The sequence below is a fragment of the Mus caroli genome, unplaced genomic scaffold (genome assembly GCF_978045245.1).
Source record: "Mus caroli unplaced genomic scaffold, Mus_caroli_1 scaffold_15, whole genome shotgun sequence".
Lineage (NCBI taxonomy): Eukaryota > Metazoa > Chordata > Mammalia > Rodentia > Muridae > Mus > Mus caroli.
The window spans coordinates 29,854,038-29,881,657 of NW_028227270.1; the positions used below are offsets into that span (position 1 = coordinate 29,854,038).

The 27,620-nt window shown below is 42.4% G+C and overlaps 1 protein-coding gene and 1 long non-coding RNA gene across 6 annotated transcripts in view; one reads left to right on the forward strand and one right to left on the reverse strand.

Moving 5' to 3' along the window:
• The window catches only part of Ssbp2 (single stranded DNA binding protein 2), a 236,712-nt gene extending 211,883 nt beyond the window's left edge, over window positions 1–24,829 (reverse strand). For 4 of the 5 annotated variants that reach the window (XM_029468161.2, XM_029468160.2, XM_021180034.2 and 1 more), the window contains exon 1: window positions 24,695–24,829. In XM_029468161.2, coding sequence (XP_029324021.1) covers window positions 24,695–24,756 — 62 coding nt within the window. In that variant the 5' untranslated portion in view covers window positions 24,757–24,829. The remainder of the gene's footprint in view (window positions 1–24,694) is intronic. The other variant, XM_085830914.1, reaches the window with a different exon arrangement.
• Window positions 7,302–13,907, forward strand: LOC110307809 (uncharacterized). The gene is made up of 3 exons (XR_002379470.2): window positions 7,302–7,408; window positions 13,337–13,419; window positions 13,509–13,907. It is a non-coding gene; the product is annotated as an uncharacterized LOC110307809 (long non-coding RNA).
• Window positions 24,830–27,620: the final 2,791 nt, after the last annotated feature.

Below are 27,620 nucleotides of genomic sequence, written 5' to 3' on the forward strand. Positions count from 1 at the left end.
ATTGATAGACATTTCAGGCAACTAAGATGGCCACCCCAAAGAGCCAGATGGGAAGTCAAGAAGTACAAACTATGAACTATGTACACGCTGGGCATTAAAAATTCTCAGATCTGCTTCAAAATGTTCAAGTTTGTAGATGTAGATGTGTGAAGGAGAGGCTGCCAAGCACAGGAGCAGTTGAGCAGTTAGTAAGATATAGAAGAAAACTGGCTGAGCTGCAAACAAGGAGCTTACAGAACCAATCATGAAAGTCCTTCGGAGTAGTCTCTACGTGTGTAAAGGCTTTAACTTAACTTATCAGCTAGTTTAAGGTGTTGTGAGGAAAAAAAAAATAACACAAGATCTTTAGCAAGACACCATTTATATAAACATGTACACCACCATACCTTTTTTTATTTTTTGTTTTGTTTTTGTTTCATTTTGTTTGATTTTGAGATGAGGTCTCAATATGCAGCCCTGGCTGTCCTGGAACTTTCTGTACAGAGCAGGCTGGCCTCAAACATAACAGAGACCCACCTACCTCTCTGCCTCCCAAAAGCTAGGACTAAAGACACATGTGTGCCACACCATACATTTTTTAAATACACAGGCATCTCTCATCAAACACCTCTATGAATGTCAATCAATAGAGGCAGCAAATGAGAATGGAAATAAGGTGAGAACATTTTAAACAAGTTAAATAAGGCAAGACTTTATACTACTAAAGCTAACAGCATGCTAGGAGCTCAATAGAAACCCTGAGCAAATGCTCATGGTCACAATTAAATCTTACTTAGAAGGGCTTGTCCTAACCCACATCTTCCACCCACTAAATTACAAGACCCAGGCTGGCCAAAAAGCACTCCAGAAGTCAAACTGCAGAGAATGGAATGATAGTCCAAACTCAGAAATGCTCTCAATCCAGCACGTGGGCTACCAATCCAGCACGTGGGCTACCAATCCAGCACGTGGACTACCAATCCAGCACGTGGGCTACCAATCCAGCACGTGGACTACCAATCCAGCACGTGGACTACCAATCCAGCACGTGGACTACCAATCCAGCACGTGGGCTACCAATCCAGCACGTGGGCTACCAATCCAGCACGTGGGCTACCAATCCAGCACGTGGGCTACCAATCCAGCACGTGGACTACCAGTCCAGCACGTGGGCTACCAATCCAGCACGTGGGCTACCAATCCAGCACGTGGACTACCAATCCAGCACGTGGACTACCAGTCCACACATGGAAGAAAGAGGAATCAAGCCCAGAACTAGACCTGCCCCTCTGACTGTAGCAATATTCCACTGTTGTAATTTAAAGCTGAACACCCCTGCTGGAATTCAAGCTTCGTAAAATAGTCCGTAGTCCCACAGAAGCAGTTAAATGCTACATAGCTTAAATACTGCCCATCACCTTCATGAGCTTCCAAAGAATACCCTACTGTTCTTCAATACAGAAGCTCGCTTGTGCTCACGCTAGGCTTCTTTGCTTCTTTCAGATGAACACAATATTTTTAAATACCTATTAGTTTCTCCAAAAGAACTATCCTCTGCCTGTCTTTTTCTATTTTTATTTGCACCCTACATTTCCTACCAGGTCAGTATTCAGAAGCTTCCACAGCATGAAGGAATGAACGCAAGTCCCACAGCGACTGCAAGCAGTTTCCCTGATGACTTCAGCACACAGACTTTTCCTTCTTTAATTTCTTTTTCACTTACTCTGTGCACCATTCAATTAGCACCTTATTATACTAACACCTCGTTTAACCAGCATCATTGGGAAAACAAAGTGTTCATCAGAAGTGAATTTTCCAGACAACATAAGCATTAATTTAGGAGGCAAAAAAAAGTGACGTGAAAACAGTTCTCTCCATAGTTAGACAGATCCCAGTTCAAACTAAGTCTGTTCCTCTGAGCTAAGTTTCAACAAATGTCATCAGGCATCTGGAAGTTTGTCACTTCATCTTACAATGAGGAGATACAGTACCACCTTCACAAAGTTGCTGGCTTACTGAAACACATATGAAGTATCTAGCAAGCTCCCTTTAAATTACAGCTGAAACTACTCACCCTGTTATTATGCACTAAAATATAAATTTTATGGAAATACTAATTATATACTTTCACACCTTTTTCAAAGACTGAATACAAAATTGAGAATTTCCTAATAATTCCCTCATTACTCAAAATGGACTCATCCAATAAATATTAATCAACAGCCATGAAATTAGCATCAAAATGATGGAGTTATCAGCTAACATTATTGTGGTTTTTTTCAACAGTTAACTCAAATACCTTAATGTTTTACTAAAAATATCATGTTTTTGTCTTTTATCTTTTCTAGATGACCAGAGATTTAAAGAAAGGTCACTAATATATTCTTGGGTTGGAAGTATTGCCCTCAAAAAAAGTCATTTCTATCAGTACTTTCAAGGTCTACAAAGATGCCAAATGAATCTCTGGCAATATCCAGTGGCAAATTATCTTTATGCAAATAAGAGATTTCCTGGCTAGTTACTAAGTTATGGGTTAAAATGGCTTGTCTACCTCAAGCATTCCAGTGACCATTCTGTAGTAAGAACCATAAAAATAGGTCAATTATCCAAATAGATTTCAATTGGCATAATATTCTTTGATCCCTAAGTTTCAATAAATCTATGGGAGAGATAACCAAGTGAGAAGATACTTTATCCTCTCTCTCAAGAACATAAACTACTTGTTTGCAGATTTCTTTGGGAGAGATAATACCTAACATTTTAAAGTGTGTGTGTGTGTGTGTGTGTGTGTGTGTGTGTGTGTGTGTAGTGTGTAGTGTGTAGTTTTTGCTTTGTTTGACTTGTTTTTAGTTGTATGCATATACACAGTTTGGGAACTTGAGAAGATAAAACCATGAGTGGATAATTGAAAAGGTCTGTGGTCCTCTCAATCATCATGGCCGGTGAATAAAAACTGGGTGTCTGAACTCTGCAGAGCACCGAGGAGCTGGGTTTCAAGGCCTTAACACAGGTCCATATGGTGGTCTTCGATTTGACACTTCATATCCAGCCAAAATGACCTTTTAGGAACTGGAAAGTCCAAGCATTTAAACACTCCATTCAAAAAAGAAAGAAATCTCAACACCATACAATATTTGTATTTCAAAAACTAAAATCTGCAAAAATCATTTCATGCTACCATCTTGTCTGCAATGTTTTAACTCTTTTTGGTGCATCTAAATATGAAAGCTAAAACTTACCTTCTTCAAAATAAAGAGGTAAAGTCCATGATCCATAAAATATATAAGTGCTTCTAATATAAAGACATTAAAAGTGGGTGTTCTTCATGAACACAGCAGTTGTCTTTACAGTATAGATCCATACAAGCAGTGAAGGGCATTACCAGACACTCTGAATTCCCTCATATTATGTAAACAATATGTTCTTTATTTTAAATAAAACTGTTCTGCATTCACACATCAGGTTCCTATCAAACTCTGAAGATTAAGTGGAATTCCACACATTTAATTTAGTCAGTGAAGCTCTAAATTGTTATCTACTGGTGTTGGAGAGATGGCTCATCGGTTAAGACCACTGACTGCTCTTCCGAAGGTCCTGAGTTCAAATCCCAGCAACCACATGGTGGCTCACAACCATCCATGATGAAATCTGATGCCCTCTTCTGGTGAGTCCGAAGACTGCTACAGTGTACTTAGATATAATAATAAATAAACCTTTGAATAAAAAATTAACCCTTTAAAAAAATTGTTATCTACCAGAAAAGGAACAATTTGTGTGTTTTCGTCTTCTGGTGCTTTTTCATAAGAACTTTCCTTTTTACATTATGTTCAGGGACTTGGAGAAGGAAAGGATTTAATTATAATTTTAAAACATGAAAAAATAAAGTGTCAAAATTTTCTCAAGTTCTGGATAAATAATTTTCTTATCATTAAAAGGGACTCTTAGAAAATAATTTAAAGTGGCAAAACTCTTCTACTTGCATAATTTCAAGAGATTTAAATTTAAAATATTTTAAAATACTTATAAGTTTTGTAGCCTTGTTCTTCATTGAGCAAGGTAAGTATTCCAGAATCCATCACTAACAGACAATGTCTGCAGTGTAAGCTCATTTCAATGTCAATCACAAACTAAGAACCTATCAGTCATAAGAAGAAAAACAAAGAGTCCAGCAACCTCAAGTTCTACTGGATGGAAGAAATAATGCAGTGCTCATAGTGGTAAACAAGCATAAGGAAAAAGACATTCAAACAGCTAAGAACTGGTCCCTCCTGCTGGGCAGTGGTGGCACACACCTTTGACCCTAGCACTTGGGAGGCCAGCCTGGTCTACAGAGTGAGTTCCAGGACAGCCAGGGCTACACAGAGAAACCCAATCTTGAAAAACTAAAAAAGAACTGGGCCCTCTCAATTTTGGTAAATGAAAGCTGTGAGAAGCCTCCCCAAGACATAAACACCTGGAAGTAAAATACTTGCAGCAATACAATTATCTCCCATAGACCCACTGAGAGTGGCAACTTCCATCTGAAAGAAGGCCCAAAATACTAAGTAGTACTTATTAAAACCTAGTCCATTTTTAGAAAGATATTTAAGGATCCCTACTCTGTCAAAGAAAAGAGAATCCAGCTGGTGAGATGGCTCAGTGGGTAAGAGCACCCGACTGCTCTTCGGAAGGTCCAGAGTTCAAATCCCAGCAACCACATGGTGGCTCACAACCATCTGTAACGAGATCTGGCGCCCTCTTCTGGAGTGTCTGAAGACAGCTACAGTGTACTTACATAAAATAAGTAAATCTTTAAAATCTTTAAAAAAAAAAAAGAAAGAAAAGAAAAGAGAATCCAAAATTTATTAAAGCATTATCAATGTCATAGTTACCTGTGAAAAAAATCCCAATCAAAAATGGCAAGTTGTGTCTTCTCTTCTGGTCCCAGGTGCTTCGGGTTATGGTACAGACATGGCTAAGTCCAAGAACCTCACCACACACAACCAGTCCCACAAATGGCACAGAAACGGCATCAAGAAACCCCGGTCACAAAGATACGAATCTCTTAAGGGGGTTGACCCCAAGTTCCTGAGGAACATGCGCTTTGCCAAGAAGCACAACAAGAAAGGATGAAGAAGATGCAGGCCAACAATGCAAAGGCCATGACTCAACGTGCAGAGGCCATCAAGGCCTTGTGAAGCCTCAGGCTATCAAGCCCAAGACGCCAAAGGGCCCCAGCCACAAACTCAGCCATCTGGTTTTCATTGCTCACCCCAAGCTTGGGAAGTGGACTTGAAGCTACATGGCCAAGGGGCGTAGCCTCTGCCAACCAAAGTCCAAGGTTCAAACCAAGGCAGAGGCTGCAGCTCCAGCAAAGGCCCAGGCTCCCAAAAGGTGCCCAGGACCCTGTGAAGGCTACTGCCAGTGTAAAGACAGATGGACTGCTGTGAGACACCCACCCACACACTATTTGCAGACTACCAGTGTCCTATGCTGTTTTTACAAATAAACTTGAGACAAGATCAAAAAACAAAACAAACAAAAAAAAAATGGCAAGTTGTACTAATAAACGGGCAGAAGGATGGCGTTTTCTGAGTAGACTCAGTACTCACTGTTTTGTTAAATTAGGGATACACAGGGGGAGTCGTAGATGATATAGAAACAAGCTATACCTGTCCCTTTGCCTTTTATACCATCTTAGTACATGGATAAAAATGGCCCTATGTTTATATGTTGCACTGCTTCCATACTCACAATAGACAAGAAAAATTTAGAATAGACATAACAATAACCTTAAATATTTAATGTATTTTTATGATTTTGAACTGTTTATATCTTACATTGTTCTTATTAATCATTTGACTTGTTTACATTTAAATATTATCCCCCTTCTTGGTCGACTCTTTACTGTCCCAAAGAGCTGAAAAGCTGGACTATGATACTCTTTACCTTGGTTTTGGCCTGCACTCTGACATAAGTAGCTCCCTCTCTCAGGCCTATTCCAAGGAACAATGGGCCACTGTATACAGAAAGAACTCATACAGTCAAAGCTGCTGGCATTATCAAGAGGACAACCAAACTATTGAGAATATGCACAACACAGGAAAACCTAGAAAATGACTGAGAAAGCCTCATGAAATTGAGCAGAATATTTCTTTTACTTAAACAGTGACATGTGAAGATGGCACTACTGCCTCTCCTGTTGGGAACTGATTTAACCACCAGATCAAGACCATGGTCTCTGAGTTATGTTTTACAAACACACACACACTATCTTATTCAAGAAAAAAATTGAATTGATCTGTACATTTTTGTTTTTGTTTTTGTCTTTTGTTGTTTTTTTGTTTCGTTTTGTTTTTGTTTTTTCGAGACAGGGTTTCTCTGTGTAGCCCTGGCTGTCCTGGAACTCACTTTGTAGACCAGGCTGGCCTCGAACTCAGAAATCTGCCTGCCTCTGCCTCCCAAGTGCTGGGATTAAAGGCATGCGGCAACACCACCCGGCTGATCTGTACGTTTTTTATAGTTGATTTTAAGTGAATATAAGCATTCACTTTGAATTCATTTAAGTAAATATAAGCACTAAGTTACTAAATAAAACTACCCATGAGCTCTGCTTAGAACAGCAGTGAGTATAAGTAAGCTTGGTCTCCTGCTGACAGTATGCATTATATTAAATAGATTGATACAACTAAATACATTGTATTTTTATAATATAAAAAGAGAGCCCATATATTCATAGCTGCATTTCAAACCTCTAATCAGTCATGAGATGAACTGTGTACTCTGTACTTTAATGATACAAACTGGTTCTAATTTATACCTTACACTTTTTAATCCAAATATACTTTCAAACGACAAAATAATTCTTAGTAAGAAATTGACATTTACCAGTTACTCACAACATACTTTATAAATATCACTACTGACAAGAAAATCGAAGCTTTATCATATCAGAAGACACATGATAAATTAGCCAAACTCAGCGTGCCACCCTTGCACTTGTATAAATGTACACTGTTGAAATGACAAGTGCATTTACCAATCTGCTATAGTACCACTAGATGAAATGAGGTTGCTTTTGTTTAACACCTCAGATTACATGTTTCCTGCTCTAGGGATGGTAAAGAGTAAACTCTGGGTCCCTGCCTACTTAACAACTTCAGAGGGGGCCCAACAGCTTTGGGAGGAATTCTAAATTAATCCCTGGCTTTCCAGCAAAGCTGTGGCTTCTCTCTGAAACCTCCCCCACCCTTCCCCGGGCCCCGCCCCCCGACACACCCACAGCACTGCTGGACTTTCTGTTTGACAGGCTCAGTCGCTCCTCCTGGCTGTCTCCCAAGCACAGACTGTTCCCTATGCCAATTGCTCTGTTCACTTCTCTGACAAGGTTTCTCTTCTCACTGCTGGATCTGCTGCCTTGTACAGTACCTGGCAAACAGCAAGACCCTGAGTAAGTATTTAATGAGTAAATGGATGACAGAATTTAAAGTTGTTTTAACTTTTGCTTTTGAGGAGGTATTTATTGGGAATCTGGAAACTGACCAGTGTACACAAATGTTATCGCCTGTCATTTTTTGCCCCTCCTACTCTTTACTCTTTCCATTCTGTTCCTGGCCTGTGAAAATCTTGTGTATTAACTTTTCTTACCTTCTTCCCCTCAATTAAACTCACTTTTATTTTACTTGACACTCACACACTCTCTCTCTCTCTCTCTCTCTCTCTCTCTCTCTCTCTCTGGGGGAGGGGCAACTGAGACAAGGTCTCCTGTAGTCCAGGAGCCATATATAGTCAAGGCCGTTCTTAAAATTCTGATCCTCCTCCTGCATGCTGTAAGATGTATGTGCACCATAAAAATACACTTTGGTTTAAAGATGTGTTTAATGGAGCTGGAGAGATGGCTCAGTGGTTAAGAGCACTGTCTGCTCTTCCTGAGGTCCTGAGTTCAATTCCCAGCAACTACATGGTGGCTCACAACCATCTGTAATGAGATCTGATGCCCTCTTCTGGTGTGTCTAAAGACAGCTACAGTGAATTCATAGACATAAAATAAATGAATCTTAAAAAAAAAAAAAGATGTGTTTAAGAAAAGCTGGCATGAGATTCAGGAAAACTGTCTCTTGGGCTAGAAGGTGTGGCTTAGTGGTAGAGCACTTGCCTAACATATACAAGGCCCTAGGTTCTCTCCCAGTAGTATATACAATTATGAGGTAACAGTGGGCTCGTGCTTCTGGGGTCACTTCTTTGTCACAGTCCTCTCTTGTCATCCAGAACTCAAGCACATGTGCCCATGTGCCATGTCACTCACTTCCTCACAAGGTCTAGCTGCATGTACAGGATTGTTTGTATCAATTAAGTTGTGTTCCTGATAGTAAAATAAGTGAATAATAAAATAAAGGTGGGGTTTTATACAAGTGCCTTCGGGTTGTTTTGCTTTGTCTTCATTAAACAATTCTTCAAAATTCCTAGGCATGTGTGGATATAGAAAAAAAACTGAAAGGTCATATGGTTATTTTTACTTTCTTCTTTTCTGTTGGGTGATGGGAAGATGCAATACACACATCTACTCACCTCAGATAGGAAGACTGCACAACAGACCAAGGTACAGATAACACCAAAATCCAACTTGCTGAACCAATGAGTTTTATTGGGGTTACTTGCAGGAACAGAAACGACCCAAAGACAGCCCACCCCAGCATGGATGACAACTCACAAAGCTGGGAACCTGGAGAACACCACAAAGTCGAGTTCAACAGGTTGAAGAGTGATCTTCCCAAGTGACTCTGACCTAACCTCTCCCAGGCAGCTGGTCTGGTCTCAGACTTAGCAGCAGTTATTTTTCCCATAATGCATTTTGTTTAAACACTAATGGCCTACTGACTTGTAGGCCCAGCAAACAGTAATTAATTTAGTTTTATTAACTATACCACAATCACTTCCCAAGAAAGCTTCTAAAAATTAATTGACAAAAAAAGCTAACACTGTAACCTATCCTAAAACTCATTTTTAAGTTATACAATGCCTATCTACTAAAGAAAACAAGCCACTGACTGGTTTCTTTCCCATACCCTATAGTAACCCATCATTGTCATAATTTAATAAAACTTAAAGTACAAGAAAGTAGACCACAGTAATTAGCAAAACCTCTTCACAATGTGACAGAACCAGCAAACACTTCCCTTTTAGAAGATGTGTCAAGTGAATCCACCCTCTGTCTCCTTGCAGTTTCCTTCTGCTTGCTCTTTCTCAAGGAAAGGCTCTCCACACCTGCCACCTCCATCTCTGCCTTATCCCCAAAATACTAACACTGCCCAGGCATGGCCTATTATAATCTCAGCACTCAGGAGACAGAGCAGAGACAAAGGCAGGTAGATCTCTGTGTTCCTGGCCAGCCAGGGCTACAGTTACATAGTGAGATTCTGTCAGAACCAACCAACAAGCACAACTCCCACCAAAGGCACACTGCACTGCAGCTTTTCTCCCAGGTCACAGGAGGAATCATAATTTTAGAATCCAGCCCTAGTTAACATCTTATTCTCTTCTAGGTCTGTCAAAGTTAACCCCGCCTCTGGAAGCTCCCCTTCTTGACACGGTGCTTTATGAGGTCCCCTCATTTCTGTTTGCTGATCTTTTTCAGTCTAAATCTGAATCTTTCACTCTACCTGGCTTTTACATATTCTCCAACGTTTATCTTCCTTCAGTGTCCTCACTTTCTCCCCCCACATTCCCAAGAACGCATTTCCTTCCCTCCTCATGTCTTCCAATGATACATAACAGAAGAAAATCTGGGCTCTAGAAAAGGGCTCACGACTAATCTACATTGGTAGAAGTCAGGTAAGGTAGGAACATACCGATGCTTCTGGGTCTTTTTCTTCAGGTGGGTGCTTAGTCACACTTTTATGTTCAGTTGGTAAAAGTTCAGCAAGCTATGCACTAAAGGTAAATACATATTCCTGTTTGAATCTCATACCTCCGTGACAGTAATTAAGTGAATAAGCTAAACCTGGGCATGGATTGCAGCTCTGACAAGCATGGTTTACAAGACTACTAAGCTTACTAAGCCTTGGTTCCCTTCATCAGCAATGTGAGGGCAACAACTCTCAGAAGGCATGGAACAGTGCTTGAAATGCAAGTACTGTATGCTTCTAAATAGCACATCTCTGCCCCCACCACAGCTCCATTCCAGTATCTCCAGCCTAGATTTACCCTCTGAACTCAAAGTCCTATTTATCCAATCCCACCCCCCCAGTGGCTCCATCTCTAGTTATGAGTGGCATTTCAATCTGAGCGTCTTCCTTCTCACACTTCCCCATCCTTACTCCTGTACTTCCTCAGAGTCTGTGACTGAAACATAATAGACATCTTAAAAATCCTACTTTTTACATTGAAGCCCCTGAATCCAGTGTATTCTATATCCTGAAACTGCTACTGTATTAGTCCAACAACAACAACAAACAAGGTAACCACATAAAACTGTATTGTCACAGTAGCTCGATTACAAAAGTTTCCTAAGATACATGTCCCCTTACCTAGTTCTTCATATTACTTACAAAATTATTATTCCAAAATGTATCTCATGATATAATTTTCCTGCTTAAAATTCCTTATCTCATTCCTTCTCAAGCTGTCATTCAAGGTTACAACCAAAGTAGTTTAACTTGCCACGCATATCGTCTATAGTACCAACTTTACACCAAATTTGCAGCAGTCTACCAACACAGTTCAACCTCACACTGAGAATATTCAGAGAATATCACATCTGTATGGACTTCTTTTGTCATATTCCAGAAACAATATAGCAACTGCCTACATTTATTCACACTGCACTAGATAAATAATCTAAAGAAGACTGAAAGTACCTGAGGGAGTGTGGGGACACTGCATGCAAACAGTATACCCTATCATGTAAAGGACTTGAATGTCCACACATAGGATCCATGGGGGTCCTAGAACACATAAACTAAGACCAGATACCATTTCTCTTTAATGTCTCCATGTTTGTGTGCATGTTTCTTCTAGAATGCTCTTTAACTGACCATCCCCCAGCTACCTATCCTTATCCTCTAGAATATTAGTACCTTTTCTCAGAGACCTCCTGGAACCTCCTGCTTACACATTAGAGCTCTTGCTACCAGGGTGGTAAGTGCTGATAGCGAGCCCTGGGAAGGATGAGGTCATTGGTGGGCAGAGGTGACTGAACTAACTAAGCTGACTTAGAAGTCTCAACTGAAGCTGACATTAACAGAGTACATTTTATGTTGTTGTTGTTGTTTTTAATGGATAAAGAAACTGATAGTAAGAAGCAATATTAATACAATCCCCATCTCACAAAACACATAAAAATATATACTCAGACATTTTAAGCTAATTTTAAATGCTATTTTTGGTAAAACTGACTTTTGAAGCTCTATTTCCTTAAGACCTGAAAGGTTTGTTTGCAAAATTAAAAAACATAATCGAGACTAAGTATTACGCTAGCTGCTTCCCACATCTCTTCAGATCACTCTCAAGTTTCCATCATTCCACAGACCTGGGACACTTATCTCCAAGGACTACAGAGCCAAATTCCCTGACCTCTGGAAGCAGAGATGAGCAGCAGCAGCAGAAGGTGGCTCCTCCCTGCTAGGCCTCTAGCTCTGCTTAGCAGAAGGGCTGACAGTGGCAGTGGTCCTTTTCAAACCACAGCTCCAGGAGGCTGGCCTTCCTCCAGGAGCTGTAGCTCTCGTGCACCAGATTCTGATAACTGTTCTGAATGATCCTTCAGACATAGGAGAGGTAAAACTCTCCTTGCTAATCACTTGGCGTTCCCCTCCCTGGGTTTAATTTTGTACATATCATCATTACACTCTTCAGTACCCCTCTGAAGACTCCATCCTGCTGGGGACCTAACGCTAACGACTTGTCCTGTCTGCTGGTAACAATGTTACAGCACTTGCTGTGTTATCAGCTCTCCTGTCAGTGTAACATTTCAGGGAAAACTTGCTTTATCCTCATCTTCCTGGCTCTCAAGCCCAACTCACATAACTTACCCAATATAATCTGAATTCAAAATGAATTAGCAAGGCTGTCCCAAAATGAAATCTATACTATATATTGTGTATATATGTATGTGTGCTGGGTATTTTATGGCAGGCAGCTCATACAGGCTTTTCAGTGACAATTTTAAATAAAAGAATAAATAATCACTAAGCTTAATTCAGGATTTAAAATTCTTATTGAAACATAACAGCTTCCTAGTAACAGCCCTTGCTCTTAATGCTATGTACAGTGTAATCATCTCATATTTTAATCTAGTCATGACCAACAAATAGTATATAATGAAAAAAATAACAAATTGTTTTTATTTTTTTCTAGTAGTCTAGACTCAATATGGTTATAGTACTTCTGGACCACATGGAACTTTCCAGAAGCCCAAAACAAGCAAACAAAATCATGTGCTCATAGATAAAAGAAACTCATAATTACAGATTTTTTTCTAGTGTTTGTACTTTCCTATTTATTTTTGACTCCTAAGTTTACCAAGTACAGTAACTTATAACAGTTCATTTGTTACTACTCACAGAAAGGATGAAGCCTGTGCTGCTAGTAAGTATCTTCCTCTTTTATTAGCATTTATAGCCAAATAGTTAAGCCTCAGATACTAAAGGATATGGAGCTATTTGTGGCTCATATGGTTCCGTCAACCCTTTTAGGAGGTGTAAATTGCTTTTCATCTTTCTTTAACCTCTCCTATTAGGTCTCATTCCAACTAAACATGGTGGATGAGTTACCAACAGAACAGCTAAAGCACTCTCCCACTTCCTACCCTACCCCAACTCTACTCACAGTTCTTTTCCTCTGGGGTCAAGCAAAGAAATACAAAGAGCAAAAAATGGTTAAAATGAGCCCCAGCATTTGGATCCAGGCTCCACAATTCACTGAGTGTCCTTGGATAGCACATAAACACTCCCTGAGATTCACTTTCCCCAGTTTAAAATCAAAAATGTATTTACTTTATGAGTTACTGTGAGGATTAAGCAAGAGAGAAGCCAGATACAAATACTGTTGATTCCATTTACTGAGGCTCCTAGAATAGTCAAATTCAAAAAGGCAGAAAAATACGTGTGGTCACCAGATGCTGGGAGGAGAGGAGAAGAGCGGGAAGCTGCTGTGTCATGGTGAGAGAGCCCCCTTGGGCAGATGAAAAGCCCTGGAAATGAGGGGCTGGTTGCACAACAATGTGAAGGTGATTGATGGCACTGTTGCTGCACACCAAAAACTAGCTAAAATGGTCGATTTTGTTATACATATTTTACCTTAGTAAAAGAGACTATCGATCATTTATATTGAAAGACTTTCCCTTCTTTTTCTAAGAGAGAGGTATGTGCTATTTTTTGGTCAGGCAATGTTTCTTCAGGCTCGTGTGTTGAACACTTGGTCAGCAGCTGGTGGTCCTGTTCCAAGCGATTCTGGAAACTTTAGGAGGTGAGCCGACTAGAGAAAGACAGCTCTGAGTATGTCTAACTTCAAAGTTATACCTCATCCCTAAGCCTTCCCTGTTCTCTATTTCCTAGCCTAAGATAAAGAACCTTCTCCGCCACCCACTCCTGCCACCTGAGGCTATGCCTAACGGCAAAGGGCCAGGAAACTCCAAACACTAAACAGCTAATCTTCCTTCCCCTGAAGAACCTAACACAGTCCACAATGGGGAGAGAAGAACTCCCCTCTCCCTACCTCCAGTTTAACTCTCCAGACAATGCGAATGAACAGGTAAAAATTCACTGATAAAATCTGTCTGTGCCTTCATAAGTTAGAAATCCAAACTGAGCAGACCTACAATTCCAGAATTTGTGACACTGAGGCAGGAGAGACACTAGTTCAAGTCTAGCCTGACCCACACAGCAATGCCCTATCTCAGAAAACAGAAACACACAAAAAGGTGGAAACTACCCGGAGTCCCACATCCACGGATCCATTTATATAATAAGAACAGCATAAAAACTTCAAATAAAAGTTGGGCTTGTAGGTTTCCATGGATACTACCCAAATATCATAGGCTACTTACCAAAGCTATCGATCACCCTCTACAGCCTGACAGTAAGACTCTGGTGCCCAAGACACCAGTTACTTACGTCATAGAGAACGGAGAAATTGAGCTAGTGCCCAACTAGAAGCTTCACCCGTACTGACTAGCATGCATGATGTTAGGAGGTACTTGCAAACCTCGAGCTGAGAAAGGTAATCTTCAATATCATCACCCAGTTACAAACCCTGCGACGACTTATGACACCGACCTGCCTGCAAGATAGACTGAGGCAACATGGGCACAAATGTAACAGAAGTAACCCACCAACTTCTGACTGGATGAATGTAAGACCCAACCCACATGTAATACTGCTTAAAGTAGCCAAAACTGAGACTGTGTGGGTCATAGGCCTCTAAGGACATCTTATGTTATTCTCCTAAAGGAACGGCAAGAAATAATAATAACTCCTAATGACACACTGCTATACCTAGAGGTCAGTGTATCAGTCAACCCTCATCAGAGAAACTTAGGAATTAACACAGAGACCCACAATTGGACAGTGTATAGAAAGTGAGACACGTTGGAGTAGTTCACTCCCAATGGGATGTCTTTATCAAACTCTTCTCAAGATTCAGGGAACTACGCAGAAGATGAGGCAGAAAAAAATTAAGAGGAAGAGGTGGTGACACTGAAGAAATAGCACCTTCCAGAAAGAGAACTAATCCACATAAACTCGGAGACTGACAGTACACACAAGACCTGCACAAGTTCAACGGAGACAAAATCCCAACATACTAAAGGAGAAGTCGACACAAAGTCCCACCCCTAACCAGGAAGCTATTTGGAATGGATACCCACTGGCAAAGGGAAAAATCATTTTTCTTCAATAGTGTGTCACTGGGTATATTTTAACTACAGTCCAAGGCAAGCCTCATGCCCAAGAGTAGTTGGCCATGACAAAATGGACTCTGTATCTTGTATGTGTGTGCTTTTTGTTTTGTATTTTTTGTCTTACTGGTTTTTGTTTGTTTAGAGCTTTGGAGTTTTGGTTGTTTCGATTTATGAGAGAGAAAACATGAAATTGGGTGGGTAGAGAGTTAGGGAGAATCTGGAGGAGTTAAGGGGTGAAAAGAATATGATCAAAATATATGGTATGTAAAATTATTTTCAAGATAAAATTTAAATAAGATTGTTCATTTTATTCATGACAAGGCACTTTGGGCATTATGTAATTGTATAAATTGTGCTTCACATAATTTAACCACGTTATTTTTCTTTTAATTAAAGTACTGATAAACTTATAACTAACATATGATCCATGATTCTCTATTGAGTCAAACTGATAGTTAAGGCTTTATTCATCTCCCATTCAAAAAGGCAGCTAATTTCTAGTGAAAGGAAAACCAACCTTTAAGTTAAACATTCAGAATACATATATTTAATTTTGAACCAAAAACAGTCAATGAGGGTTGCTACAAAATCATCCAAACTTATCTGGAGTTTAGAAGAAGTGACTATACCAACTGTACCACCTGAGGTTAGCCCAAGAGCCCCAAGTGTTCATTAACTATGTTGTCTTGCTATGTTTACATGCTCATGGGTGTGTATGTGAGTGTGTGTGTGTGTGTGTGTGTGTGTGTATGTGTATTCATGGGAATGTGACCGCTGGAGGACAAACTCAGTGATATTCCTCAGGAGGTGCCATCTATCTACCTTTTTGAGTCAGGGTTATTCAGTGGCCTATAGCTCACTGAGTAGACTAAGACTGGCTGGCCAGAGAGCCCAAAGATCTGTCTCTGTCTCCCAGCACTTCGATTACAAGCATACTACCATATCCAGCTCTTTTACATGAGTACTGGGGACTTAACTCAGGTCTTCATGTCTTCATGACAAGAAATTTATAGACTTATCTATTTCCCCAACCCCCACCCTAGCTCTCCCTCCCTAAAAGCAACATCATTATAAAAGCATTAGTGTTTTCCTTAGGAACAACTATACCCTTAGGTCTTGGGAGATTAGAGACACTCGCCCCTACCAGCTAGAAAGACTGTATACCAATTCGATTCACAAACCAGCTACATACACTTTCTACCCCTCCCTTCATACCTTACATGTCCTTAGACAATTATGCAGAGACATTTCCTCAGTGATAGTCAGATCGACCTGAAATCCTCCTGCCCTAACTGTTCTATTTAGTATTAATTACTCGGATCTCTGTCTAAATCTCTTCTCTAAGAAGTCTCCTCTGTGGCTACTGAATCTAATACAGGTTTCCTGTCTCTATCACAGTCCCATGTTTTATTACTTTTATTGCCAATATAACTACCCAAAAACTTGCCTAGTGCATTTGTTTACTTACTTATTAGTACACATTACTCCAACAAACTTTACCATCTCATGAAAGCAAGCCTCACTGTATCCTCTCTATGGCCTCATGATTCTTCCTAGCTGTGTTTACATAATCAGGGAGACGGGGTGTTTCCAGCTCAGGGGGTGAGCCACACACAGGAAGAGTATTATCTTCATCAGTGATCAGCTCAGAGGAAATGCTTACATTTTCTCATAAGGCATTCAGGAGATCTCCCAATTCACTGCCTTTTACTTTTTACAGAAGGTGATGCCAGGCACCTGTAGCAGACCTCTTCCATGACAGGCACTTGAGGGCGGGCAGAAAAGCTGATCCTGCACTGTCCTGTTCTTGATTTACTTCAACTCTGAATGACTCTTCAGATGCTGCAGGATACTGAATGATTTTTAAACCAGATTAATTAAGCCATCTTCTATGCCTTGTTTTGATATTTAAAGATAAAAAACACTGGAAAGTCTTCCGTTTCTTTCGTTTCATTAAGGGTAGCACCTACCGCCTGTGGGATTTTCAGCGGGTTAAAAGAAATAAAGGTCACAAGTAAGCACACTACTCAAATCAGAGTGTTGCTGGGTTTGTTACTCCTAAGCAGTAACTTTCTATGACAAAACTGCATGTAGTCTGTATTTGTAATTTCTCAAAAAGCATTCATTTTCATTTTTATGTAAAATAACTTATAACACAGTAACTCATTTACTTAGATTTTGGTCTAAGGAGCTTTTGGTTTTCTTAATCTCAAATTTGAAGATGGTAAGGTAAACTGGAAAAGAGGCAAGTATGAGGTCCTTTACAAAGGACCTGCTTTGAAGGTTTCAGAGGTCAACTTGTTTGGGCACCAACTCTTCTTTTTTTTTTAAGATTTTTAAGATTTATTTATTTATTATATGTAAGTACACTGTAGCTGTCCTCAGACGCTCCAGAAGAGGGCGTCAGATCTCGATCTCAATACGGATGGTTGTGAGCCACCATGTGGTTGCTAGGATTTGAACTCGGGACCTTCTGAAGAGCAGTTCGCACTCTTAACCACTGAGCCATCTCGCCAGCCCCGGGCACCAACTCTTTTTTTTTTTTTTTTAAGATTTATTTATTTATTATATGTAAGTACACTGTAGCTGTCCTCAGACGCTCCAGAAGAGGGCGTCAGATCTCGATCTCATTACGGATGGTTGTGAGCCACCATGTGGTTGCTGGGATTTGAACTCGGGACCTTCTGAAGAGCAGTTCGCACTCTTACCCACTGAGCCATCTCACCAGCCCGGGGCACCAACTCTTAACTCTTCTAATGTAAACAACTTTCCCCATTCTATTCTTGCCTTCCTTCAACTAGTATTTTAATGTGACTTGATTTTACAATGAATTAAAATTAATACTCTTCAATAGCTACAACTACAAAGACATCTAAAATTAGGAAAACAACAAAATGTGCTTTGGTTTCTACAGTTTAAACAATGCTCAACTTTTCTATGTCATGCCTATAAAGTTAATCCAGAATATAAAAATAAGATCCTGCCAGATCATTGGTTCAAGCTCACTATAACCCAACCATGATATAAAATCTCTTGATGGCTCATCATTGGCTGGTAGGAGTCCTGAACGAATACAGTCATCAGGCTGGAGAGATGGCTCAGCAGTTAAGAGCACTGACTGCTCTTCCAGAGGTCCTGAGTTCAATTCCCAGCAACCATCTGTAATGGGATCTGATATCCTCTTCTGGTGTGGACAGCTACAATGTATTCAATGTAAATAAATAAACAAGAAAGAAAGAAAGAAAGAAAGAAAGAAAGAAAGAAAGAAAGAAAGAAAGAAAGGAAGGAAGGAAGGAAGGAAGGAAGGAAGGAAGGAAGGAAGGAAGGAAGGAAGGAAGAAAGAAAGAAAGAAAGAAAGAAAGAAAGAAAGAAAGAAAGAAAGAAAGAAAGAAAGAAAGAAAGAAAGAAAGAAAGAAAGGAAGGAAGGAAGGAAGGAAGGAAGGAAGAAAGAAAGAAAGAGAAAGAAAGAAAGAGAAAGACAAAACAACCATCAGAGTTCTCAAAGTATGAGAATTATCATTACCAGAAAATTGTATCAGCTGATGTTTCTCTTTTAAAAGGTGAAGGATGGACGAGAAAGATTAAATATAGATGATACAGAAACAGGCTTGATACAGATGATACAGAAACAGACACTGCATTAGGCCTGCTTAGGTCAGTTCAGATAAATTTCTGCTCTTGTGACTATCTGAAACTATGACTATCTCCACTATTGGGAATTCTTTAGCTATTAACTCTGACAAAAATTACTCATCCATCAGAGCCTCCACTGAATCTAACACCTTCATGAAAAAACTCTCCTTGCTTTGTGGCCCACTGAACCTGCTTTGCAGTACTGTCTCACAATGTGTGCTACCAACAGCTTGGGAAGGCAAGACCAGCTTCTGCTAAGAGACCAGGATGGGCTGTCATCTTTACCCTGTACTACCTTTTTAGTGCCTATAGGTGGTTTCAGCGTAGTACTCAAGTAACTCCTTATCATCCCATTAACTTCCGTCTTATACAAAAAGCTGTATTTATATAATACAAACAAAATCTGAGAAGCACTCTTAAAATGTGAATATTTCCATTAATTTCTATTCAAAACTATTTTTCAAAATTAAAAAACACATATTATTCCATTATTGCAAAGTTATTTTAAGTCCATTTTTTAAAAAATATGTTCTTAATAAATTTAAAGTTTTAGCATAAGTTTACCAAGGATTGCTGGGCAGTGGTGGTACATGCCTTTAATCCCAGCACTTAGGAGGCAGAGGCAGGTGGATTTCTGAGTTTGAGGCCAGCCTGGTCTACAGAGTGAGTTCCAGGACAGTAAGGGCTACACAAAGAAACCCTGTCCCGGAAAAAAAAAAAAAAAAGTTTACCAAGGATTAACTGTTAGTAAACAATGTCACTACACAGTAGCATGCCAAAACATGATTACAGCTATGGATGTTTTATTGCATGTGTCTCAAAAGACTTTCAAAGCTTTAAAGCTTTAAGTGGGGTTCTAATCTTGTGTTCCACACTGATATATAGCTATGATCTCCATGCTTCTTAGAAGATTCTAAATTCAAATTTTACTTGGAACTGCAAACTACAGGGGTGAACTGGAAACTACCAGACAGCCTCCACCTGGGCATCCAACCCCCTGCTCCAGAACATGGTCTAATTTTAAAAAACACAATTCTGTCCTTTAGTAGCAACTGGAGATGTGAGCCACATGTGGTACCACTATACACTCAAATTAATGATCTTTCTCTTCATCCTAAATGGTTTTTTTATGGGCAAACTGAAAGTATGAAAATAGACATTTTACATTTTTGATAGTTTATAGTATTTATAATACTATTTTTAAGAACTATAATAAATTTCTACATAAAATACTAAAACTTGCCAGACTTGGTGGCCCACGCCTTTAATCCCAGCACTTGGGAAGCAGAGGCAGGTGGATCTCTGTGAGTTTTAGGCCAGGCTGGGCTACCTAGGAAGTTCTAAGCCAGCCAGCGTTACATAGTGAGATCCTGTAACTCACTATTCCCAATTTCTTTCTTCAGATTCATTCCTTAAAAAAAAGGGGGGGGGGTTATTTTATTCTTTTCGTAAAATAAAAGACATCCATCAAAAGAAAAAAAAATCTCACAGCTAAAATGACATTTTGGATCCAAATTACTTTGTATTTTAGAGGAAACATCCTGGAAATTGGGAGGAGAGTCAGTATCTTCTGTCCCTGTAACAATGTCTCATGGGCCTTAGAAATCCTGTGGGCTGGGATGTCACCAGTGAAGAGCATATGCTTTGCCTGCACAAGGCCAGGAATGTGACTCCCAGAGCCTCCCTTCCCCAAAAGAATAAACTAGAAATCTTAAATTGTGTCAGCTGTTCATCAAACAAGTTTCTAAAGAGATCTGTATTACTTCACCTGCCTTATTTCTTTCAGAAAGCAAGAAAGGCAGACATAACTTTTGCTTGGTAGGGATGCTTTAATGATGAAACAGAGATCAAGGTGGAGGGCAGCAGCTCCTGATCCCTAACAAGTCCCACTCAGGAGCACTTACATACTCTTCAGATCGCAGCCACTCAGAAGGAGCACATAGTAAACTTCATTCCGGAATTCCCACCTCAAGAACCAACATCTAAACATCACAATTACCTTTCCGTGCCCCATGTTACAGTTTAATGTCTATGTTCAATAACTCCTTGATAAACGTTACTGTTTACCATGTGTCTCTCATGCCCATCTTCAATTCCTAGCAAATTCTTCTTCAGTATCATAACAGAATGTTAACAAATGAGAAGCTGAGGCTGTAGCTCAGTTGGTAGTGAGCCTGCCCAGCACCACATAAAAATGGGTGTGGTGATACACGCCCATAATTCCAGCACTGAACTAGAGGCAGGCAGGAGGGTGAAAGTTGAAGGGCATCCTTGCTTCACAGGGAGTTTCAGGCTTGTCTGGGCTACACCAGACCCTGCCTCAGTAAGTAAGTAAATAAATAAATAAATAAATAAATAAATAAATGTATCAGTATGTATTGGCTTATCACTACTTCTTTGGTGGTGTGGTTTAAACATATTTAAACATAAAGAAACTGCTCACAACTGTTATACTTAATTTAAGATTGTCAGTGATCAAACAAAATGGAAAGTCTCAAGAGACAAGGATTCTTCTTTATTTTAGGATTCTAACTTCCATCTCTAAATTTTCTCTGCCTTCTTCCACACCACATACATACTTGCAACCTGCCGACATGGAAAGTTATAAGCCCAAGGATGCAGCAATGGTCAAGATGACATAGCTGACAAAATCCTGATGCTGTTATATCTGATTATGTAATCCTGCTTCCTAAATCGGTGACACTCTATCCTACATAGAGAAGGTAACCTGGTCACTGAAACTGTATCTTTCAGTTTCAATGACAAGTGCTAAAGCTGGAGAAACCTTGTCTGAAAGCACAGCTCTCCTACTTTCTAGCATCTTATCCCTGGGTAGTTAATCAGACAGGGAGTCTGTCTTGTTACATAAATGGAGAAGGAAAAAAGCCACCTATCAGAATTATTGGGAGAACACGAAGAAATATGAATAAAGAGAAAATAAACATGATGAACCTCTCCACACAGAGTTGGCATACACTGTGGCAAACACAACAGTTCTTCTCTGGATTCCTGTTCAGGATTTTTTTTTTTAAATAAAACCATGCTAAAGAATATAGAACTCAACCTTGAATGTCCTTACAATGAGAACTTTTCACACTGCAAAGATCCCTTTGAGTCTGACATATCCATCACCAAGAAACTGGAACTTCCAGTATTAGAAGACAGGGTTCTTAATGTTAAAAAAAACAAAAACAAAAAACAAAAACAAAAAAAACCCACCTTAAGAGAAGAAATAAAAAGTATTGTTCCCTACTCAAAAGAAACACTGACTACACGATTATTTAATTACCATCGTGGTCAGTGCTATAAGGGAAGTACTAAAACCAGTGGCAATAATCTATCAGGATCAGGATTAAAATTTCCCCTCCAACAGCCCACCTTCCCCAGGGTTGTTCAAACACTCTCCCTAATTAACCCTTTTGCAAACCTCTGAGTAGGCTTAACCTGTTTGTTTTGTAAAACAACAAAACACACAATTAACCTGACCCTAGCCAATTTTTATGTTCAGAATTACAAAACAAAATTTTATAAATTATATAAGCCATGGATTAATTTCAAATACTTTATAGAGTAACTTCTTATTGCAAGACAAAGCAAAGATTTAATTCAGGTAAGTGACTGCCAGGTTTCCACTGTGAAGCTGAGTGAGAAAACACACTCTTGATTATAAAGCTCGTATGTGCACTCCATCTTTGCCATTACTCACAACTCATTCTGCAAAACTGTTTTATAAAGATATACTCGTACTTATTACTAAAATATAAACTATTTGTGACTTTTAAGACTGGAACTGTCTTAAGTTGCTTACTAGAGAATTATTTATCTCTTGGCTAACTCTTCAAATCTGCCTCCTTCAAAATTAAAAACAAAAACCCGTCCCCGTACCTTTAATGGCAACTTTAAGTTTCCTATCTTCTGCAATCAGCATACTGATATCAGTAAACAGAAACAACAGTGATCACATCAGCTCTCCCATGACATTGATTCTATAAAAATAGGGTGTTCTTCAATGTTTGTCTTAGATCTGCTAGAAATTAACGCAGAAAGGATAAACTCAGACAGCCACTGTCAACTCAAGTGGCTTCTTCACCTGTCTAGTCCGCAAGGCAAAACGAGTTAAGAACTCTACTGCCAATTGTAGTAAATGGAAGAAATATATTTAAATCAAACAGCACCATCTAGCAGAGCCCTCGTCACTTTGCTCCTAAGAATGATGTTCCTTGGTGCTCAGTTTGGCAGATGAGAGAGTAAAGTGGCAATTACTTGTTTTTGTGACAGAATCAGAATTAGAGCTGGAAAGGACCAAAACATACCAAATCTAACTCCCTTGTCGTCTCCGCACTAAAAATCAATTTTATTTTTGTTTTTTTAAAGTCATGAGACTAAGGAATCGACTAGGCTGAATATCAGCTATTCATGGGAGTCCAGCTAAAACCCAAATTAATACCAAATTCAGGTAACCCCCAACAAGATTCTGTTTTCAATGCATCACATACAATTCCTTTCACTCCTCAAAATGTGAAATTCGGGTATTTTATAATTATTAAAGCGTCCTCCTCCAGATGTTTTTATCAGATATATTACAGCCAAATGATCAATAAGCACACAGTAATATTTTAGAACTCCAAGTTCAGTAACTACAGTTTCTTAACCAGGCAATAAACACTGTATGTTTTTTATATTCCTTGTCACAGCAAAATCTTTAAAATACCAGGAGTGAAGAAACCAACGACATCTCTCCATTAATGTTGTTGTTGTTGTGTTTTGTTTTCCAACATCAGGGCCTGCCACCTCTAAACCCTATGGGAATTATGTGTGTATTGCTGCCAACACAAAGATTAGAACATGTTCCCCTCCCTGGGGCACAACAAACTTTCAAGGGTATGACTAACTGCCTTAGCAAGGGGGGGAAACTCCATACACATTTGGATTTTTTTATTTACCAAGCTGTTTTTGTATGCAAGAGACCCAGAGTACCTCTGAGAAGGACTTGCTCTCCCCCAGCCTGAGCCCCCCCTCAGCAAGACAGTATGTTCAATGACAAGGATAAGCTTGACGCCCCCCCCCCGCCCCCAGCAGACCCAGTACAGGGAATCAGTCTGAACATCTGCACATAGGAAAAGGGGGGGGGGGGGGGGAAGGTTCTTCCTCGGTGTCAGAGTCACTATTCGCTCTCATTTTAGTAACAACCAAATCGCCGTTACAAGTACACAAGAATAGCAGCCAACTAGCCTGCTCCGCAGCGTGCCGCGACCGTGGCACCCCGGCTCCCCAACGTCCTCCGGGTTCCCACCGAAGTTACCACCTGTATCCCCCCACGACCCAGCGGAGCGGCTTGTGCCCAGCATCTCTGCCGCAGCCCCCACGCCGACCCGCGCCGGGTCCACACCGCGGGCAGCCCTCCTCGCGGCGCCGCCACGGCCCACGGGACCTGCCCTCCGCGCCCGCGGCCACCAACCCCCGGGGACACAGCAAGTCTCAAAAAGTTCTGGGGCCGCCGCCGAGCCGGTGTGAGGCGGGAGGCAGGAGCGCCAAGCTCTCGCGACCGACCCCGCGCGGGCCAGCACACACTCTCCCTCCGGGAACTCGGGGCTCCCACTCCCAAACTTCCCCCGCCGCCCCGGGCCCGCCCGCCAGCCAGCTCGGCCTGCGCCGGGAGAACCCGCGGACCCGCGTCTCTGCGCCCGCCCGCCCGTCCGGCCCACGCCCGCACTTGCCCTCCGCGCCCCGCGGGGCCCCGCTTCCGCCCGCCCGGCCCGCCGTCCTCTCCCCTCTCCACGCTCGCGGGCCCCCGCCGCGGCCCCGCCGGACCCCGGCCGCCCCGCAGCCCGCGCCCCCCAGGCCCGCCGCGCGCCGCGGCCCGGCCGTCCTGGACCACAGCTCCAAAGTTACTTTGCGAGGAGGTGAAGCCGCGGGTGGTTCCCCTCAACCACCCAAACAAGTTTCCATCCCCGCCGCCGCCGTCCCCCCGCCACGCGCGTCCCTCCCGCCGCCCGCTGCCCGCGGCCACCCACCCGGGGGGCTCCCCCGTGGAGGCAGGCGGCCGCTCCCCGGAGCCGCGCGCCCCCGCCCCGCGCCTCCCCCTGCAGCCCACCCCCGGCTCCCCCGCGGCGGGGCGGCCGTGTGGCTGCGGTTCCCGGAGAGTGCGAGTGCGTGCGCGAGTGTGCGCGCGTGCGAAGGCGGAGGTGGCTGCGGCGCGGAGACACTCACTTCTCCCGGGCCTGGCTGTCGGACGGGACGGCGCTGCTGTTACTCTTGCCTTTGCCGTACATGCTTGTGCCGAGAGCAGCTCCCACTGTCACGCACCTGTCAACCCATCACAGCCTCCCCGGGAACAGCCCCGTCCCCATGGCGACCCACGCAGCCACCCCCACCATTGGCCGCCCCACGCCAGAGCTCCGCCCTCCTCGCCCTGGCAACGCGCGAGACTGACAGGCCTCCCCTCCCTCCGGCCTGCCGGAGCGCGCGGCGGCGGCTCGGCCTAAGCGGCAGTCTCCTCCCTCCCTCCCTCCCTCCCTCCCTCTCCCGCTCCCTCCCTCCCTCCCTCCCTCCCTCCTTCCCTCTCCGCCGCGCTCCCCCTCCCGCTCTCCTTCCCCCCTCCCCCTCCGAACCCGGGCGCTAGGGGGGAATTAGAAACTGCTCTAGAAGGATTTTAAACAACTGGCTGTTCCCTCCGCCGCCGCCCCGCCCCCCGCGCCGCCCGCGCCCGGCTCCTCACTGGAGAGAAGGCGCGGGGAGGAGGGGAAAGTGCGGCCTGGAGTGCCTGGCAGCGACTGCGGAACGGGAGTCGCGGCGGCCCCAGACTTCGGGGCGCCCGGCGAGTCCACAGGCGGACCCGGCGCCGGGGTCCCGCCAACCTCCTCTCCCGCTCCTCTCCGGCCAGGCACCCCGGGTCGGTACCCGCGGTTGATCTCATCCCTCCTGTCTGGGGTGTCGCCCCAATCCCGTTCCCGGAGGGCCGGCAGGCCGGGGACGCCCGCTCTGAACCCTCGACCTTCTGGCTCAAGGACTGAGCGAACGAACCTCAGGCTCTCCCTGGGAGGCACCGTGCCTCCCATTGGGGCGCCCGCCGAGGTGCTCTCGCCGACTCTGAAGTCAAGCCCTGAATCCCAAAGGAGCACCCTCCCTGGCGTCTGCCTCCTGTCTAAGAGGGGAGTACACCCCACCCCACCCCCAAAAGAGGTCAAGAGACCGGCTCGTGGGGCCGCAGTGGTCCAAGGCCTGGGCCCCTACCTCCCCAGTACTCTGCACAGACCTGCAACAGACCAGGGGCCCAGGCATTCTCTACTCGGCCTGCTTTTATAGTTTGGATGGGCAATGTCATTTCAGTTTGACCCTTGGACTTGAAAGATTCAGAGAAGGCCCTGAAAGACATCCCTGTATTTGCCCAGCAGAATAGGCCGCAGAGCTCAAGATGTGCAAAGCTGTGCCCAAGCTGAAAACTCCCCGAGAATATTTTTGGATCCAAGTCCCTAATCTCATTTCAGTGAATGCGCAAAAGTTTCTCAAGACACACGCAACCTGGTTTCTGATAGACTCCATCCTTTATTTTGTTAAAGATCCTTGGCTGTAAAATCAGACAGAGTAGAAATCCGGTTGAGAGAAGAGATGAGCTTCAAATGGGAGGTGACAGGGGAAGAGAGGTGCCATTGGGGTAGGACACTGAGACCTCAGAAAAGGATGAATAGAGGAGTAACGGTTATGCTAAGGAAAGGAAATAACATTCAAATGAGGAAGCTTACCTTTCTATTGCGCACAGCTTTAAGCATTTAGCAGTAGGATCATAAAAATGCATATGGAGATGCAGAGATAGATGGAAAGGAAAGAAATGGAGTTTGTGGGTTCTGATAGCAAGTGACAGAAATAAAACAGCAGAAGGTTAAAGAAGGGCAGTGAGTGAGACAGAGGGAGAGAATCAAAACGGGCTGGCAACTGAACATCAATCAAAGACTGGGGGAAATAAAGAGGACGGACTTCCACTGTTGTTGAGGGAAATGAAGGTGGAAAGTAAACTATAAATAGGGGGAAAGAATAGAAGAAACAGTCCAATGGAGGAGGCATGAGCATGACAAAAATAATGGAGGGCAGACATGGCTTTTAAAAATATACATTTCTATAGAATAGACAATAATTATGCCAGTAAAAGAAGTGGTATAAAGAAAGTATACAAGGTGACATTGACTTAACTAGATTCATTCCAAAGAGAAATAATTTGCCATTTCAAACTGTAATTTTATTTTCTGTTTTAAATGACCCACAATGGTGGCTGAGCTACACAGCGTCCATGTCCTCCCTTTGGGTTCTAATAATCTGCAGGGATTTGGTGCTTGAAACCTTATTCATGGACTGTGAAGGCCTAGAAGAAATGGGTCTGAACCAGCCAGCAATCCTCTCTTAAAAAAAAAAAAAACAAAACAACAAAAAAAAAAAAACTTGCTAAAATGCTCAAATATGTATAAAGTTGCCACCATTCCCAAACATTACCTCCAAAGCTAGCCTTGTGGCGCTGTTATTCATTGATCTGCTGTTAGCTTTAAGTCAGAAATGTTTACCATCTTAAGGCTCTGCACCACCCATGGATGTGTGGCAGTGCTCAGAATACTTTCAGGAAGAGACCTCTGGCAACTGCTGAACTCCTTCCAGGTCCACAACTGAGTCAGAAACAACGGTTTGGGTTTTTCTACCAAAGATAGTTAACGTCACAAGGACCTATATTTCCTGACCTTCTCGTCTGCTTCATACCAGTTAGAGGATGGAGTCAGACTGTAAGTAAATCAAGCACCCACTGATGGAATGAGATACAGTCACCACCTGCTGTCAGGGGTAAAAGATAGAAGCCAGCTTGACCAGGTGTACTGCTACTTAATAGGTCATGGGTGGGGGGTGGGGCACAGAACACCCTATTGAGAGAGAGAGAGAGAGAGAGAGAGAGAGAGAGAGAGAGGTTGCCTTGCCATGTAACCTTCACTTTGCAAGTGTTTCTATGTGTGACAAGGAGCTTACCCTTTTCCTACACCTGGAAAAGGGAAAGATTCCCATTGAAACCAAAAATGGACCTTGTGCTGTCAAAAGGAAACAAAACAATGACCATTATTCTTAAAGTGGTGTTGAGATTCTCCTGTCTGTGTTTGTTTGC